Below are 19,236 nucleotides of genomic sequence, written 5' to 3'. Positions count from 1 at the left end.
TATATCAAAAAATTATTTATTGATAAAATTTTAAACTTGTTAAACCTACAATCACAACTAACTATATTTCCGAAACTGAGCTTTTTAAATTTATTAAGCTTCTTGAAATTGTATTTTTTAATACTAATATTGACTTTTGTTTGTTACAGGTTTATTAATGCGAGACGTCGAATTGTACAACCAATGATAGACCAATCGAATAGAGCTGGTAAGCCTAATTATAATGCTGATTGTTATGATCCTTCTACACCATCCGTTAATTATCCTTCCACAACTAATATTCATTCGTATTATGCATCTTCAACTTTAAATTATTATTAAAGCTCTTACTGAGCTATATTGATTTTAAAATACAACTTCAAACATATTATGTAAATTCTAAACTAAAAATTTTATTTTTAAATTCTATATATTCCAAATTATAATTAAATTTTTACAATGAAAATCATGTATTAGAGAGAATGTTTATCTAAAATATTTTTTTATTTTTTTTATTAACTTTTAAATAATTTTCTGTTTATTTTAAAACTTTTTAATTATTTCATATATTTTTTTAAATTTATGTATTCTTTTTTTTAAATTTTCTAAATAAATCAATTTTTTTCTTCGTAATTTTAACATAGTTTCATTTAATTTAAAAGAAATAATTTTTTTTAAATATTACACTATTTTTATATCACTAAACGGTAAGCCCTGTTTCAAATTCTAATGATGACATTATAATTTCTTGCTCTTATCTTCAAAAAAATTTCTAATAGGGTGTAGTTTAACCATTGCACAATAAAATCATCCTTAAAAGGTCAATATTAGGTGCTAATTCACAACTGACAAACATAAGAAGACACACACTTTAAATTAGAAAGTTGCTCTTTGTAAATACGAAAACATTTTTTGTTGGAAACATTTTTTTGTTAACCGAATAGTTTTTTGTACTTTTTGTGCGTTTTTCAATCAATTTGAACAAAAATTGATCTTTATAGAAAAACAAAATACTTTTATTGTATTAATTGGAAAATGTTATTTGAAGAGTGCCTAGATTTCACAGAAAATATTATTCGAAATAACAACTTATATACGAAAAAACAATTTTGAGTAAAACTTTTCAATCCGTTTTTGCCTATAATGAACGGTTTTCGGAAATAATGTTTCGAACAAAAAGTATTACGTTTTTAATCCATAACAACTTTCCAATTTAAATTGTTCATCTATCGATTACCACTTATGGAGTGAGTGAACTTTTCATTGAGCTTGGAAATGTAGGTCAAGTTTAATATCTTTGTATGATAATATACAGACCCAACATTATGCGCTTGAAGCATTTTATCTAAAAGTTATTTTTCGAGTTTCAAGCATATGTAAACTTAAAAAAGGACCCTGTATAGTTAGAGTTTAATCATAGGCATTACTACTCTGATTTGGCAGTTTCTACGCTCCTGTTACAAGTAATTTTTATTCTAAACAACCATCCATCGTTTTAAAAAAATTGGTTGCAAAATATTAAATATTTCGAAAACTTTATGACATTTGTTTTAGTGCATATACATGCACAAAATAATATTCAACAAACAATTAATGTGATATAAAATATTTAAAACATGAATTCGCTGTGCATTTAATATTATTTAAATATACACAGTGCAAAATCTGTATATATGTATGTATGTATATGTAGAGATATGGCGCCAGTCTATATAATTAGCTGACTTGTATATAAATTATCCATTTAAATATAAATATTTAATAATGATACTTTTTTTTAGTTTAGTTACAAACTCACTCCATTTTAAAATATACAATATGATGACTCTCCACTCAATGTGACTGGATTCTATATCATCTATCTAAATATCATACATATATAATACTAATTTAATATTTATGCATAGAATGATTTTAAAATCACTGCACGCTTGGTTTACTGATACCCATATTGTTTTTTATATAAATCGATGAACATCTACTCATGAACTATAGAATTCACAATACCTACATAAATAATTTTAAAAAATGCCCGAGAGCTTGATCCTGTTGGGTAATTTATGAAATTTACGAATCGAAAAATGGTTTGTTATACACTATTTTGTTATAATATTTATATGTGGTACAACCAATTAAAAAAAATTGTTTAAAACTAAACTTTCTCACAAACAACCCATGCGATTGTGTCAACTTCAGCATTCCACCCCGTACGGTAGTTGTATCACATTCTGGGCTCCATTCACCATACTCACCGGTCTCGCGACGAGGTTGAGACAACCTCATATCGCGCTAGCTTGATGATTAATACTAAAAAACAAGTATACTTACCAACAATGTATAATGGAATGTAATCATCTTTATTGTTTATATAAACTATATATTTATTGTATATATTATTAATATAGGTATTATATTATATAGGCAATAATGTATTGGTATCAACCAATTATTGTTTATGATGTCACAACAGCACCTATCTAAATTAGTCAATAATCACTTCAATTAGTTTATAATTATTGATATATAATGGTTCTGAAAATTATATACATATCATAATATAATATACAAAATACATTATATTTTGAAAATATAAAACTTCACTTTTTATGGAATTTACATATTTACGTTTCTTCACAGAGTAGGAGAAATATTATCGTGTTTTGTTTTTAAAGTGTTTTCATAAAATAAATTCTAAGGATGAGTACTTAAGGAGGCTCTCAAAATTTTCCAAACTAAGCAAACCTTTTGATTGATACACTATTAAGTACATTCTATTTCTGGCTTATTGCGTAGTTGCGTACCCATTTCTAAAGAAGATTTATTGATGAGAAGTAGTTGCTAAAATGATTGCTCTTAGAAATTGATCAATTTTAAAATTGTGATGAAAACAAAATATAGAAATATCAAGGATTCAAAGCTCCCGATACCATAAATAATTCGATTTCTTTAATTAATATTGCAAATCTACAAATAATTAATATCACATGTTAAGATCATTCATTAATACTAATTGTATTCAATGTTTACTTAAGAACAAATTAATAATGTAATTTTCAACTAAAATATATGGCCACTATATACTATGTACCATAGTAAAATGGACTTTGCAATAACTATTAAGTTTAAAGATACAAGGTGATTGGAAAATTGTAAGCTATAAAACGATATTGAACTTTTTTAATTTATTAAATTCATGTTGACTGTAATGTGCGGTAATTTCACAATTGCAAACGTGTTTTGACTCGGAAGAGGACTGATAAAAAACTGAAGGGATCAAACTTCAGATCTCTCGTTTTAACGAGACTTTCTTAACCACCAAATTGCGGGTTCTATGTGGTTGGCATTTTGTGCTTAATCGATAAAATTACTTATTCGTGTTAATTAAGGTTTTTGGTAAATATATACATATAAATTTAATAACCGATGCTCATTTTTTTTGAAGATTACCAAACTTTTAAACCCCAACCTATTTAAAAAGGGGTGTTATAAGTTTGACCGCTATGTGCGTGTCTGTCTCGAAAGGTATTTCGTTTGAAGTGTGAGATTATTGTCCTGTACCCAAAAAACTAAAAAATTGGCGATGATTTTCAAAATCGGCTCAATTTGAAAAACCCTAGGGAAAAAGATAATTTAATGGAGAGTGTTCTTTGATATGTTTCAAGTGCTAGTTTAGGGTTCCGAACCCGAAAAATTTGTCTAATTTTTTTATTTTGTAAATTTCACTTGTCAAAAATAACAGTGAATATGAGAATATGAGATTTACACGTCTACCATTACAAGACTCCAGATTTTACTTTAAAATTATAGAGTTTCACTTGTTCAAGGATAATTAATTCAAAGGTGAGGCATTACTTTTAAATGTAGGTATTGTAAAGTCAAGTTTTGCTTGAACACTAAAGTAAAAATTAATATATATATATATGTTCTCTACAAAATAGATGCACGAATTTTTAGTTAGAAATAAATTTAGAAGCGATATCAACATTAAAATTATTTTTATTATTTTTAAAATTAATAACAATTCTAAACAATAATTCAATAATTCCTGTGTTTGTAGTACTACACATTAATGAACGAATGACCCTGTACGCACATATTGTGTTATTATATATAAACTATAGTACTGCAGAACCAGAGGAATAATATTCGAAATATCATTCCTTGAATGCTTTATGATACAATATTGTTACAATATATATGCAGTATAAAGTGGAAAGCCATGTTCTTCACTTAGATTATCGCTGGCAGTCAATTTTGATCAACTCCTTTAGTTTACTTATTACTTACATTACAAACACATAGTACCTACTAATGCGTACAGTCTCAAGTAACATCATCTTATTTGTGAAGATGTACAGTGTGGGTTGTAATATAAGGTCTTATATAACTGTCTATTTTGAAATTGTAACTACCGAATTCCCATCACTTCCACCAAATAAAAATATTTATTTACTGCTTACTATGTTGTAAAAATAAACATTACGTATGCTAAGAAACTTAAAACATTGGGTTACGATAATATAGCATTGAATGATCGGACATATCGTATACGTTGCTTATGTATCAGGCAATGTAACCGTGGTAACTATGCAATATAGCTAAAAGTAAAAGCAGTGATCTGGTATATGTCTTAAATTGGTGCGGATCGAGCAGTCTTTACCATTTTAAAGATTATTTTATTAACGGTCTTACTCTTCGCTTAGTGCTTCTGAAGTCAATTTGAAGACTCACATTAAAAATCCCTGCAGAGAAGATGGCAGCATTTCTGGTAATCTATTGAGACTCTCTAGTTTTTTTCTACTATATTAATACTACCTTTACGGTTTTAGCTAGCTGACAACAACTTAAGCACAAAATCAAGGAACATATATACATTATGTTTCTATTTTTTTTTTCGAAAACCCAGTGATCTAAGGATAGTCGACATAAATGTATCAAATTTTTTTCAATACGCAGAAAAATCGTAATGTTAAATATAACGAAATTTCTACGGTTTTAAAAAGAATGAAGAAATTTTAAATAATCTCAAAAAAATTTCAAATATAAATATTCTTAAGCTATAAAAAGTTAAATTGACTTACAACCATTATAAAAATTGCAAAACCTATGAATTTTTTAACAAATTACACTCAAATCTAAAACAAAACAAAAATAGAATTTCACTTCTCATATCAATAATCCTTATAGGTATATGTTTTATAGATTATAGTTTAAAATGAAATACAATGAAATAAATAGCATTTAGGGGACTATAATAGTAATCACAGACAACATGCATCTTCAAGATCTATTGTAATAAATACACTAACTCCAATGCCTTTGCCGATGATCCGGAAAGCTTCATAACAAAGATATAGTTTAAGGGAGAATACCGGAACTCGGAAATGTGTTCCGGAATCCCTTAACAATACTCACATGGCTTATACATGCATGTATATATAAGATGCTATACCTTATATTACAGAATCCCAAACGGACATTATATCATTGAATATCAAAATTATATTATTATGTCGAAAATTATATTTGTAAAGGGTTTGTTTTGAGTAGTATAGTTTTATTTTCTTTATTATGTTAGACTTAATTAAGAAATTTTAATTGTTCTTATAGAAATTTTCATTTTTAATTTGAACAAAGAGACAATGAATAAAAATGTCTTTTTTTAGTGTGTCATTATATTTGATGTCTTACTGTTGGCGTCGACCCGATCCGGCACTAGCAGAGCTTCATAACATACAAATTTTCAAAAATTTTGGTGAAGCACATAATATTGGACAATAATTTTAGTTAGATATAAAATCAGATATAAAGATTTCATAACCAAACTCATAAATTTTCCGATGGAATTTTAAAAACGAAATTTACCAATACCTTCCTATAGTGACAATAAATTAAGCCCCCAAAAAAAAAAAAACTCTTCATTATTCTACTCAAATTTTTATTCTGTTCAAAAGAATATTACTAACAATAGATGAAAATGACATAAAATATAAATTATGATGAATCATTTTCTTTTGAAAAAATTTTCTCTACTAGTATTATAAATAAAATATAATCACCGTATATATAAAAATATAAAATTATATCGAGGTTGGATTCTTTACACTAAGACAGAGTACGATCATCTTTCTTCATGAACTGCCTCACATTTGCGGTTGTGATGCAAGACGATCGAGAATTTGGTTGCGGAATAAGGGCCATAGAGAATTGATTTGTTAGAACATCTCAGAAAGCTTTATTATTTTCAGTAATGTTCCATAATGTTTTAGAATTATCTTTAATGGTTTAAACTGTACGAGAATGGCTAGGAACGTTTCAAAATTTTTCAACAAATATTTGAAATGTTTGATAATGATACAAAATGTTCCACAATAAGGGATCCATTATATTTCAAAATGATCTGCCATTGACCCGTCAACCGTTCGATATTCTTTAGTCTCGTGGTGAAAAATTTGCTTACGCGTTCTGCATCTTAATAATGTACGAATTTGAATACGTTAATAATTTTGAGACAAAAATCCAAATAATAATCTTCATATTCATTAATTAATTATTAATTATTTATTATTATCACTACAATTATTACACTATTATATATTATACTATATTATGACATTGCAACACTTTCGAAAGTTAAACTTCAGCGATTTATATCGTACAGAGACAAATAACCGAAAATACACGAACAGGACGGAAAATTTCCGATCTTTAGTTTCTGAAGGATTTGAAGAAAAAAAATTTTTATTTTAAAACTGTAAATATGTTAAAAAAATCAGAAAATTCATAATTAGAAAATTGATAAAATTATATGAAGATTAAATTACGTAGGGATACCATTTGAAAAAAAAATTTATTCAGTACTGACGGGTTAAGAAAAAGAAATAGGATCAAGGCTTAGATAGATGAGTTAATTTTGATAAAATCAAGCGCGTGGTTGTATTTCGGCCCAGATGAAGCGGGGTATTGCAGCTTGTTTAAAAATATAAAAAACTAAATTATAAAAAAAAACAACCATACATGCATGGCAATTGAGAGCGCGTTCATATTATATTAAGTGGCAAATTGTTGACAAATGATTGAAGTTAGAGAGAGGTGTTTTGTTTTTTTATTTTAATTTTTTTTTTGTATTTCCAAACACAAAAATTGTGAATGATCGATATATTTATTATATTAAATGTTTATTTATTATATACAAACAATATTTATATAACGTGCAGGTATGTGATGGGATGCCACAATGACCACAATTCACACGCGTGTTTATGTTTTTATATACCGCCAATATCAACTCACTTATATTATTACTACTCTCACTGTGTTTGATGATGATCCAAACACTATCATAATACTTGCATACTGCACCGATCGATTGATCCGACACTGTGTCGACACTTTCTATAATCATATCGAGAGTGAATTTATAATATTTTTGTATTATGCAAATTTATTGTTTTTTTTTTCTTTTAAATTAAATATGTGAAATGAGTAACGTTGATCTGAAGGTGAATATTTATTCCACAATGGACAAGGGTGACCAAAACTAATTTCGCATCTATTATATATTAAGAAGTAATTCACTGTGCTCAAGGAGAGCAACGTGCTTCCTTTTGGAGTCGAAATTTTATTACAAATGAATATTTTTTCTTAAAATAAACATGTGATGAGTTTAATAAACAATAAATAAACATTAAATGAGTTCTAGTTAAAACATTACAAATAAGGTTAGATAACCCATCCCAATTAACACAGTCTTAAAGTCACCCTCTGTCAAATTATTATCTAATCTATGATTTGATTATATTCAAATTTCAAAGAAAATATAACCAATAAATGAAATAAGCTTTTGTTTCTTGATCAAAAAGTTAAAAACATGATTTAGTTTTTGCTGGTATTATAAAAACACAAACGATTATCTTACGTAATACCATAAAATTTTAATTACTTTGTATTTGTCGATTAAAAAAAATTATAGCATTGTGACTTGTTATTTGCTTAAAAGTGTCAATTCAATTATTATTGGCGAGGTTTTTATGAATTTGTGGATGATTATATCATTCTCAGACGATTAATTTTGCCGTTTTTCTTAACTAAAAAACAGATATAATAATTGATAATGATAACTACATAAACTATAAATTTTAATCGCACTTAAATATAATTATTGCAAGTACAAGATTGTATTTCTTTGAAAAATGTCTTTTGATTTAAAGATCATGTACTTTAGATAAATACTTTTAATTATTTCAATAGAATTATATGAAAAGTAAACATAATCATTGTCTTTTACGAAACTACAACAAAAAATTAAAAATAGTTTAGCATAAAGTATATTTTTCAAGCTTATGCCGCGTAGAATCATCGTATGAATTATTATTTATATTAGCCAATTACAAATCATTTACAATTGCTAATTGCTTCAATTTTTTTATCTCTATTTATTTACAGTGTGTTCAAAGCTTTGATTATTTTATGTATATATATTTTTTATATGTATATTATACAGGGTGTTACAAAAATACGCACAAAAATCTACACATAGAAATAAGTAAAAAAAATCAGTTTAGTCGTAGTCCGCCAAACGAGTGACTGAAATTTTTTAATGTTTATCCTCCATATTTTCGTAGTTTTTGATGTTAACCAAAAATTGATTTTACACGTAATTTTGCCTCGATAACAAGCGTCGATAGAGGCAATACAAAATTTTAAGACAATGGCCTATTGTCGCACGTTAAATTTGGCCGTTGAAAACAAGATGAGCGCTGATGCTTCTGTTGTCAAATTTTTCAACGAAAATGAAGGTGAATTTCTGGAAGAAATATTATCATAGATTAAAGTTATCTTTGCTGAATGGATTTAAGGACACCGCAAAATGAGAGTTGCTTTCGACGGTCTTATTCTGTTTTTGCATATTGATATTCGGAGTACCGTTTGGAACTCACAACTCAGATTTTAAGCATAATAGGACAAAGTTATTAACATGAAATACTGCTTAAACGAAGCTTAATATTTGTACTTTTGAAATTTACAGCAAAAAATTAATATCACATTAACTCGGTATTATTTTATTTACATTTTTGTTCTTCTAATAACTTATAACAGACAGAAAACGAACGCATCTATACCGTCTGTATACAACAAAAGAATCAAAAATTTAATATAACAATAATGATAATAAATTATTTATAAGATTTATGAGATAATCAAAATAATTTTCTTAAATTATTTTGTTATATCCACATTTATATTAAAAAGCTAATGCCATTACATTTGATTGTATTGAATATTATTACAAGATGAGAAAGAATTTTTATATACATTATTATCCTTTATTTATTTATAGTGTGTCAATTTATTTATATTCAAAAAAAAAAAATTAACTTCTATAAACACATATAAACAAATATTGAATATGCATGTGAAATAGATTAAATGATTATCATTACTACAAAAATATATCTTTATATAGAAAATTTTTGAACTTTCCACCACCAATGGTAGTATAAATATCAAAGCGCTTGCAACAAATTCAAGTGATTCGGGGCTTGATTTTCACAGAACGCTCATAAATGGTGTAGGTTTGAAAATTGGTATTGAACGTCATGTTTGATTTATTAAATCACGTTGACGGCTTAGCAACAAGTTTGTATCAGGGCATTCATCAGAAATCGCCCACTAGCAAATGTATGAAACTAAACTTATTGTATATTTTTAAAAACGTTTCGGTTAGGTTAGGTTATATTGGCTGTTCACGAAGGACACTCTTAAACTATAGAGCCCATTGTGATACCATAAATGTGTTTTACCACATTTCCGCTGATCATTTCATTTAACAGCTCCTCAATTTCAGAGGCTGAGTGCACCCCCTTCATGCATACACCATGCACTACACCAGCCCATCACAACTATTAATTAAATTAATTTTGTTGCGACGGCGGGAATCGAACCCGCAACCCTAAGCATACCGCAGACGGAATTGGTTACGCCTTAACCAACTGAGCTACAAAGGCGACTAAAAACGTTTAAAAAGTCAATCAAATTTGAAAATAACGAACAAGTTGTATATTTTTGTTTCTGCTATTAAATAATGATAATAAAAGCAATATTTAAGACAACTGAGAACTTCTTCATTATTTACACGCTGTATCACTTTGGAATTATTCCATTTGGGAATCGAGAAGGGAATAAATGAGCAACATACAAGTAAAAGTGATGGGGGTACGTTATCGATGTTGTTGGACATTACATGTACCTAATATGCGTAGAGTGTGCTATACTACTATATTCCATATATGAAATAGTATTACAACATTACATTGACAACTGTGATAGATGACATTGATATTACCTTACCCTTCTTATCAAATCTATTCACTCTAGTGCTACAATACTACTACTACGAAAAGACTACTACTGTTCATATTGCCATTGCTTGCTCTGAGAAATTTAAGGGATAAATACTATATTCCAATTCCATACATGTTGAAGGGGGTTACACAAAAATATAATATTATTATTTATACTATTATTAGGTTTTGATTCACTTATGTATATCCCTGATGTCTGCAGTATTTATGTAATTTGTTCATTAACTAACTTTTTATTTAGGTTTATGTTTGTTTTTCGATAGACACGGCAAGTGATAGAAGTGAAAATTAATTATTTTAACGAAGAATATTTACGTTTTTATCAAAGGATATATTTTATTGTAAAAACCATTTTGCCATGCGAGAATCTGCATCTTAAAATAGAACTATGATAACACTCTAAAACAATTAATGGATGTTATGGAAATCATCATTATTTATAACAATACAGTTTAAATTTATGCATAAACTTTATTTGCTTATGACTGCTGCTATATTGAATGCTAGACATTATTAGTGATTTATCCAATAGTATCAATGTTGTAGTTGAGTTGTAGCAATTTAGTAATTTTGTGAAGTCTTTTATCGACATCTCAACGAAGTCGATGGTATTTTTTGTTCACGCGATATGTATCAGGAAAAAAATAACCACGAATGTACGTATGTACACACACATACCTCTTTTCCAAATTTTTGTTAATGCCTTGTCCTGATCATGAAACGTAGAGATATGTTGAAGATTTCTATTTCGAAAATCGGACCCATTACAATAACTTTCTCTGCTAGTTTTTTTTTATCCAAACGTGGGGTCAATTGTAATAACTATTCAATAACCACATTTATGCAAAGTATTAGAATTTTGATGTTTTTCTTGAAAAATGTAAATATATAGATAGAAATAATACACGGTTCAATAAATTTGTTTACTTACAAGTTTACTTATTGCGGTAAATTGAACAGTATACTTGCAACAGTATGAACCATTATAATCTATCTCTGTGTTATATTTTACGTCGAATATCTTCAGAAAAAAGCATGTAAGGAACACATAGTTTCGCACTGAACACTAAAAAGATAACCGAATATCAACAAAAATAACCAGATCAAACAATAAAAGATCAAACCAAATTTTGCTAGGCATACGAACAAGTATTGCTTATTTTAAGCTGGAAACAAACTTGATAGCAAAATAGTTATCAAGGAAAATATCGAAACAGTAAGTAGTAAGTATTTTTTACGTACTCTCAAAACTAGTAAAATTTCACTAAAAGGCAGGCATTTCACTAAAAGAGCATTGTTTATAATAGATATACGAAAACTAAACCTACTGTATTTGAAAGATATCTGAATTAAGTGATTTATAGCCATACACTTAAGAAATATATTTCTTTATATATCTTAACAATTTAAGGGATGATAAAATGGGTTTTTTTTCTTCAAGGTTGTTCTAATACTTATACAGGGGTTGATTATTATTTGATAAGGGCTAATTTTTATTTCGAAAAAAAATGCATAAACTAAATATATTCTTTGTGGTCATTTTATCCTATAAACTCCTGAATGTTTTCCATTTCCTAAAAATATTTTAATATTATAATAATTATATCTAACATCTTTGTGTGTAAGGGCAGTATGTGACTATGCTAATGTTTAGTATTTTCTCCTCATGCAGGTCCCAGTGGTGCATATAGTCCTGATGGTTCAATGGGTTACATGATGGATGGACAAGCACAAATGATGCACAGGCCACCCGGTGATCCCACATTTCACAATCAGTATGCGCATTACCCCGCCGAGTATTATGGACATCATCTGTAGTGGTAAAGAAGAAATTCATATGGCCAAAAAAATCATAATAAAAACATATATTAAAATAATTATAATGGCCAAGTGGGCATTCTAGTATACTCAATGTAAGTTCCAAATAAGTTTTTTTTTAATTTTCATCAATTTTAACGAATTTGATCTTCTTTTTCAGGTAAAATAAATTTCGAGAATTGTGAATTAAAAATCAATGGTTGCTATTTTTCACTATTTTCACCTATAAACTTGCAGCCACAAAAATTTTCATTTCATCTCATCTCATCTTGAAGAAAATCACAAATTTTCACACAGAGTAAATTTATTTAAATAAAAAAAAAATAAAATAAATAAATTTTTACATACAACGAGTGTAGAAAAATTCTATAAATATTATATATATATAAATATTATGTATAAGAAAACACTGTAAGAAAAAGTAAAGAAAATTTTTAAAATTTAAGTAAAAAAAAATTAATATTAAATAAAAAATTAAAATTAAGTAAAAAATATCGGAATTAAAAAAAGAGTTTTATAAATGTGATTAAAATAATTAATTAAAAAAAAAAAAATATTTGTACAAATTGTAAATGTTTAAGTGCGCGTGTGTAGAACAATCAGAGAAACATTAAAAACAGTTATTGTACAAAATTTAAGGAAAAAAAAAATATAATGCACAAGTATTAAAAACAAAAAGAGACTTTCAATCACAAACTTCATTAACCAGTGTGGTGAATAAAAAACAAATATTTAAAAATTTTTATTTCTTGTACATATAGAGAATTAATATACGTGTTTGAGTTCAGTGGACATTTTAAAAATGGAAGAGCAGACAGGAGGTACAAACTCAACAACACACATTTAAATGCATCATGGAATAATAAAATGAAGATGCAAAAATATTACAATTTAAAACATAATGTCTTTTTAGAATTATAACAAAGAAAAACTATGTGCATACTGTAAAAATTTAAACCATCTTTATTTTAAAATATGTCGTTGTGAGATTCGATTGATTTACCTTTTCAATTCCGAAAATTATAATTTGACCGATATGGTGCCAAAATTTTGTTTAGTTCTTTTCTTAAAATCATAAAAATCTCACACACATATTTGGAGGAACACGAAAAGTATACAAATTTTATATAATAATATGAAAAATATTTTTATTTTTGAATTACATGCCATTAAAAGAATGAATCATTTTCAGTTGTTAAAAATCAAAAGTATACGAAGTAAATACGAAAAGAAAAAACTTTTTATATACACCAAAAAAAAATAATAAGAAACAATTTTTTTATATAATTTTTTGAAAAATTTGTAAAATAAACAGAAAATATATATAAAATATATTTTTATGAAAAATATATATATATGATCATTTAATTTTATTTGTATGTAATTCGTACGGAAAAAATACCACAAAATTTCCCCTCATTTGTTTTGAGAAATAATAAGAAAAAAAAAAAAAAACAAAAAATCAAAAAAAATGTAAAAAAATTCTTTCAATAAAGTGAATTCGATATACGTAATTAAATTTAGCTAATTAAAAGAAAAATATCAGAAAAAAAGATGAACAGAGACAATTATTTATTATTTTGTGATATGTGTTTTGTCTCAATTTTTCTCACCGTAGGTTAAAAGAATAAAAAAAAATACACGAGTATACAAAAAATTAAATGAAATTTAAAAAACACAAAATATACCGATTTTTAAAAGATTTTAAGACTAACAGAGAAAAGCCACACTTTTAAATAGCAGTGAAAAATTAGTGCAATGAATTTTCTTTTGTAAAAAATGTACATTTGTAAGTTATTTTTGTTTTTTTGTTTTTTTTTTTTTTTTAACAATTTTTCTTTAATTTTTAGTTTAGTTTTCAAAAAAAAGTTTCGATTTTTTTTGCTACCCAAAAATTACATGCTTTTTGTTCAAAATTGTGGCTTTGTAATATTTTAAAATATTCAATAAAAGAACTTTAAAAAAAATAATTTTTAAGCAAAACAGGGTTTTTAATTACCAATATATTAATTAATTATATTAAATTCTGATTTTATAAAATGAACCACTGAAATTTGCAAAACCATTCATAAAAAGTCACTTAGGGTATACGAAGTTTTTGGTGATTCTTAATGTTTTTATATAGAAAAAAAAATTATTATATTATACAAAAAAAAAAAAAATATTTAAAAATATTTAAAAATTATGTGTACAATAAAAGTTGTAAAAAATAAGTATTAGAATTAAAAAAAAAAAAAATATTATTAAAAAAGTGGCATAAAGACATTTTGTTTTAAATAATGCTTAGAAAAATACCGCTGATCCTATCCCAAGAAAAGGAAAAAATAATTTTTAAATTAAATACCAGAGGTTCGTTTTATAGCTTGAATAGTTTGGTTAACAATTTTATTTTCAACAAAATATTAACGTCACAATCAAAAAATGTATACTATTTTGAATAAAATATATTTATTATAGTTTTTGACGTAAATTTATATCACGCAATTGCCTAAATACAAGTGTATACTGTGAAAAAATTCAAAATTAAATTGTTAACCAACAGAATTAAAATTTTAGTTTCTTTTTTTTTTTGAAAACTTAACTGAAAAATTGTTATTTTTTGTCAAAACAAACTTTTTTTTTCTAATTGTTGTAAATAATGTTTTTTAAAATAAATAAAATAATTAATTACCTCCACTTTAAACAGAATCCACGAAACACAGGAAAAAAAATAACAATTTATATTTTAACAAATTGTACAATATTTAGAATTATTTATGAGAAAAACAAATTATGTGAAAATTATTTAAAAAATGATGACTTCAATGATTTTTGTAAGAAAAATTTTCAAAAAAATTTTATTATTTTTTTTGAAAAATTAAATATTTTAAAATCATTGTACGCCTTACTTAATGTATACGAATAAATTCATACGAATAAAATAAATACCAAAACTGTTTTATGCAAAAAAGAAATAAAAAATTTATTATTAAAAAAAAATTGACGAAGTGAAAAATGAAGAAAATTTATCTATACACCGTTTATGTATTTACATGAATGAAGAAAATTTTAATTAATAAAAATTTCGAAATTGAGAAAAATTATCATCATATGTATACTTTCTAGACCTTAATTTTTGTATGACGTCTTTACACAGAATGTTCTTATCTTGTTTCGTTCTCAAACAGAATGGTTAAGTTTCAGGCATATTTAATGAATATTCAATTGGACAATGTTATTTCAAACCTTCAAGGAATAATTTTTTTTGGTTGGTTTTTCGGGTACCCACATGACTAAAAAACTATCGAAAAAATTGAGATTTGTTTAAATTTCTACGTAATAATTTAGTAAGCATTTTAAGCTATATTCACTGTTAATACATCGACATAAATGTTATGTACTAATTTATATCTCTAAAATCACTAATCAATTCGTAACTTTCGAAATGCGGTTCTTTGTAAATTCATCTAACTCGTTCAGTGATTATTTTAAGCTGAAAGGCACAGAGAAAATTCTTAGCTAGAAAGATTTAGAAACTTTAAATTGTCCAAAGAATGCACTCGATGACTTTTCAATTTTCAAGCGTACTAACAATAATACAGACCTTCACTACCAGTGAATTTCCAGTGAGTATTTAATTACCTGAAAAAAGAGTCGAGAACGCTTTGTCGTTGAGGTTCTTCTCTCTTGTTATTTTTTTAAGGAAATATAGGAAGAAAAACCTTGTTTAACAAAATTGAATTTTAAACTATAATGATTTCAAATTCAATTTCCTTGAGTTAAAAATTTTCCTCAGTTTTTTCACCTGAAGGATTAAATGGCAACGCTTATTGCTTTATCAAAATATAAATTCGATAAAGCAATAAGCGTTTATTTTTTATCAAACAAAAAAATGATGATTTTTAATCAATATTCAGGTAAACCATTTCACGTCTTTATAAAAAAAGTAAATAAAGTCATAGCTCGTTTTAATGTCAGTATTACGCAAAAACCCCTGAAAAAACTTGAGCACAGAAATCAACAAAATATATTTCAGATTGTTCAGAGATAGGATATCGTTTTGATTAGAAAATATCTCTTAATTTGAAAACCATTCTGTTGTCTAAGTTAGTAAGAGACAATCAATATTTTTTGTTTATCTTCCTTGTACAATCTTTGTATTTCATTCCTAAAATAGATAAAATTTCATTAAATAACCTCATACACAAATTAAGGTATACAAACACAAATCGAAAGTATATTGTGAATTTAAGGCGGAAAATTACAGAGAATGGAAAAGAGAAAAAAAAATGTAATGGAAATGAAAAACAAATACAAAATATTGTGTTCTGCTTTTTAAAAGAAAAAAAAGTACAAAATGGAAATAATTATAATATAAAGAAATTAATTTTTTTTATTAAAAGAGAATTAATTCCTCATTGAATTATAATTATTTTTATTTTTAAATCAATTATATGATTATTATTATTATTATTATTGAATTGATATGATTATTATTATTATTATTAATTAATTATTGTAATTTATGAAAAAGGGCAGCCAATGTGAATACCTCTATATATGACTATGTCCTTGTGACTCTGTATAGTGTTTTTTTGAAACGTCAGCATTAAATGCTACATCTTGTGTACTTAAAAAATTGAGTTTTATTTGTTTTACCTTTTTCCACTTTTATTAGTGATTTACGCAATGGAATTAAAGAATGGTGACCGATCACAGTTTTCCGAATAAAATAAAACATTTACAAAAATAACCAACCAAAATTAAATCCAACAAGATTAAGATTAATCCAAGAAAAAAATTATTATTCACCAATAACCTTGTTTGCAGAAAGTTTTCTTTCGAATATAGAATTTCCTTCTATTAGAGATAAAGCGAAGATATATGTCTGGTGCTTAACGTGGTATACAGATGTAAGCTTTCTTGCCTCTCTCCTTCGAATTTCATTAGAATGTCTTTCCGATTTCAATTAGTCTGTAGCTATAAAACTTCATTCATACATAAAATGAGTTAAAAATTTAAGATAATATTTTTCTGAAGGTATATTCTTATTTGTTATTATCATAAAATGTTTTTGTTTGAAATTATTTTTGCTAAGCTATTCTGGCCACAGTTATTTGTTCCTAGGATCAAATGCTCTAGTACCAATCTAATTACATTACAAGACACTGTCTCAAATGTTAAAAAGAATCTTTTAGGTGAGTATCTGTCATATTCTCATAGAGACACTCTATATTTTACTCGGGTCTATTTAGTTTCATGGAAGTATGAATTTTAATATTTTATAAATTATAGGTAGAATAAAATAGTGTCTTGTAAAAAATAAAAACCTAATATCCGATAGCCTATGACCTTAGCAAAAGAGATTACGAATTTCTTTTAATTCAAATGCAGTATACTAGCTCGATCCGTGCAGTAAACGTGGCTAAAAATAACCTAGAGAAAGTAATCTACTTTATTTTTATTTATAGGCAATTTAATTACTGATATGATCGACAGATTACATAATGAAAAACAATATTATTTCTCTAGTCGGTTTTTTCTTTTTTCCTAATTTTCAAACCGTTAGTCTATTTTTTGTCATTAGCCAGTACGAAAATTAATAAGGAAGATATCCATATGTGACAGAAAACAGGCGAAAGTAGTTATAAGTATATAAATAAAATATAAAATGGCTTATATGTGATATAAAATAAAATGACTCCATCCAATTTAAATTTCTGGGTTGTTGAAACTTTCAAAAAGATAGTGATTACAAGTTCTTGAAAGAGCGTTAAATAATTTTTATCGGAAAACTTCTATTTGCACTTTGAGGACATTATCCTAAATAATATAAACGAATTTATGTGAGTTTTGTTTTGAAAGTGTATTCATAATTTGTTTACAAATTATATGAAAATTGTTAGCCATAAGTATCGTTTTAAAAAGTAAGTATTTGGTTTAAGAGTAGGCATTAATTTCTTATTAGATTTCTTTCTATCCCAATCGGATAAATTGTAATTGGTTTCTCTTAATTTATGCAAATGATATTTATGAATTTAATCGTCAGAAACTAAGTAAAAAGATTAATAAAAGTTTAATGGACACTCTACGAACAAAGCAAAATAACTACAATTAAATTCAATCAATCGTTAATTTATTCAAACTATAAGCTATTTTGTTTAAAGGTAGGTAAGGCTAATTTAAATTATTATAAACAGTTTTTACTAAGAAAATAAGCATTGCAAAACACTCACATGACTTTCGCGTGTGTTACACTAATGTATAGTGATTTAAACTTTTGACATAATAATATACCTACAAACGAGAAATGTCCTTCTGACTACTCCAGACAACGAGCCTTTGTATTCCATGCCGGTTTTCTACCTCAGTTAAAATATGTAGACTGATTAAATATTATCAAAAATTGCTCAATGCTCACTTAAATGTGAAAAGTGATCGCAGAAAAGTTTTTCGCAAAGCAATGTTTCGTTACAGAATAGAAGAATAATAGTGGTAGCTGAAATTTTGAGAAACTATGAAACTTATGATTTTTATATCCCGGAACTGAAAAATCTATAAACAAATTAAATAATGGGACTGTAACAGTGATAAAGAAAAGAATAGAAACCCAACTATGGCCGAGTCCAATACCAATTATTGGCTATTCAAACAATCTCATAAACTATTATAATAATTCTATATACTACTATTTTTAATCAAGAATTCTTAAGTTAATTTTTACTCTTATATCATTGGATCAATATTCATAACCTTCCCAAAATAGGAAAGTTCTTGTAATCGATTCGAAAATCAAAATTTTCAGCATATCCTTACATTTCATGGTCAGGACAATAATTAACACGACTTGTAGATTGATGTGTGTGTTTATGCATGTAAATTTGTTCGCATTATGAAAGATAATTAACAAAAAGAACTAGAAATTTTTCTGTTAATATTAAGAGACTGGAAATTTTGTTAATAACTACATTTACTGGTTGTAGAAAATCACTTAAGGGAAAATTTATTCCTTTATAATTTTTTTTTCTGTAAGACTAATATTTACAGAAGTCGCCCTATTCGCTCAGTTGGTAAAGGCGTAACCAACTCCGTCCGC

At 26.3% G+C, this 19,236-nt stretch overlaps 1 protein-coding gene across 3 annotated transcripts in view; it reads left to right on the top strand.

The window, feature by feature from the left end:
- The window catches only part of LOC123294097 (homeobox protein homothorax), a 530,011-nt gene extending 517,674 nt beyond the window's left edge, over window positions 1-12,337 (top strand). For 2 of the 3 annotated variants that reach the window (XM_044875177.1, XM_044875179.1), the window contains 3 exons: window positions 150-208; window positions 11,998-12,256; window positions 12,322-12,337. In XM_044875177.1, the coding sequence (XP_044731112.1) occupies window positions 150-208; window positions 11,998-12,161 (223 nt within the window). In that variant the 3' untranslated portion in view covers window positions 12,162-12,256; window positions 12,322-12,337. The remainder of the gene's footprint in view (window positions 1-149; window positions 209-11,997; window positions 12,257-12,321) is intronic. The other variant, XM_044875178.1, reaches the window with a different exon arrangement.
- The last annotated feature ends 6,899 nt before the right edge of the window (window positions 12,338-19,236 follow it).

Source organism: Chrysoperla carnea, chromosome 2, assembly GCF_905475395.1.
Source record: "Chrysoperla carnea chromosome 2, inChrCarn1.1, whole genome shotgun sequence".
NCBI classification, from domain to species: Eukaryota; Metazoa; Arthropoda; class Insecta; order Neuroptera; family Chrysopidae; genus Chrysoperla; species Chrysoperla carnea.
The sequence above is the reverse complement of the archived record's forward strand: the minus strand, read 5'-3'. Positions and strand labels throughout refer to the sequence as shown.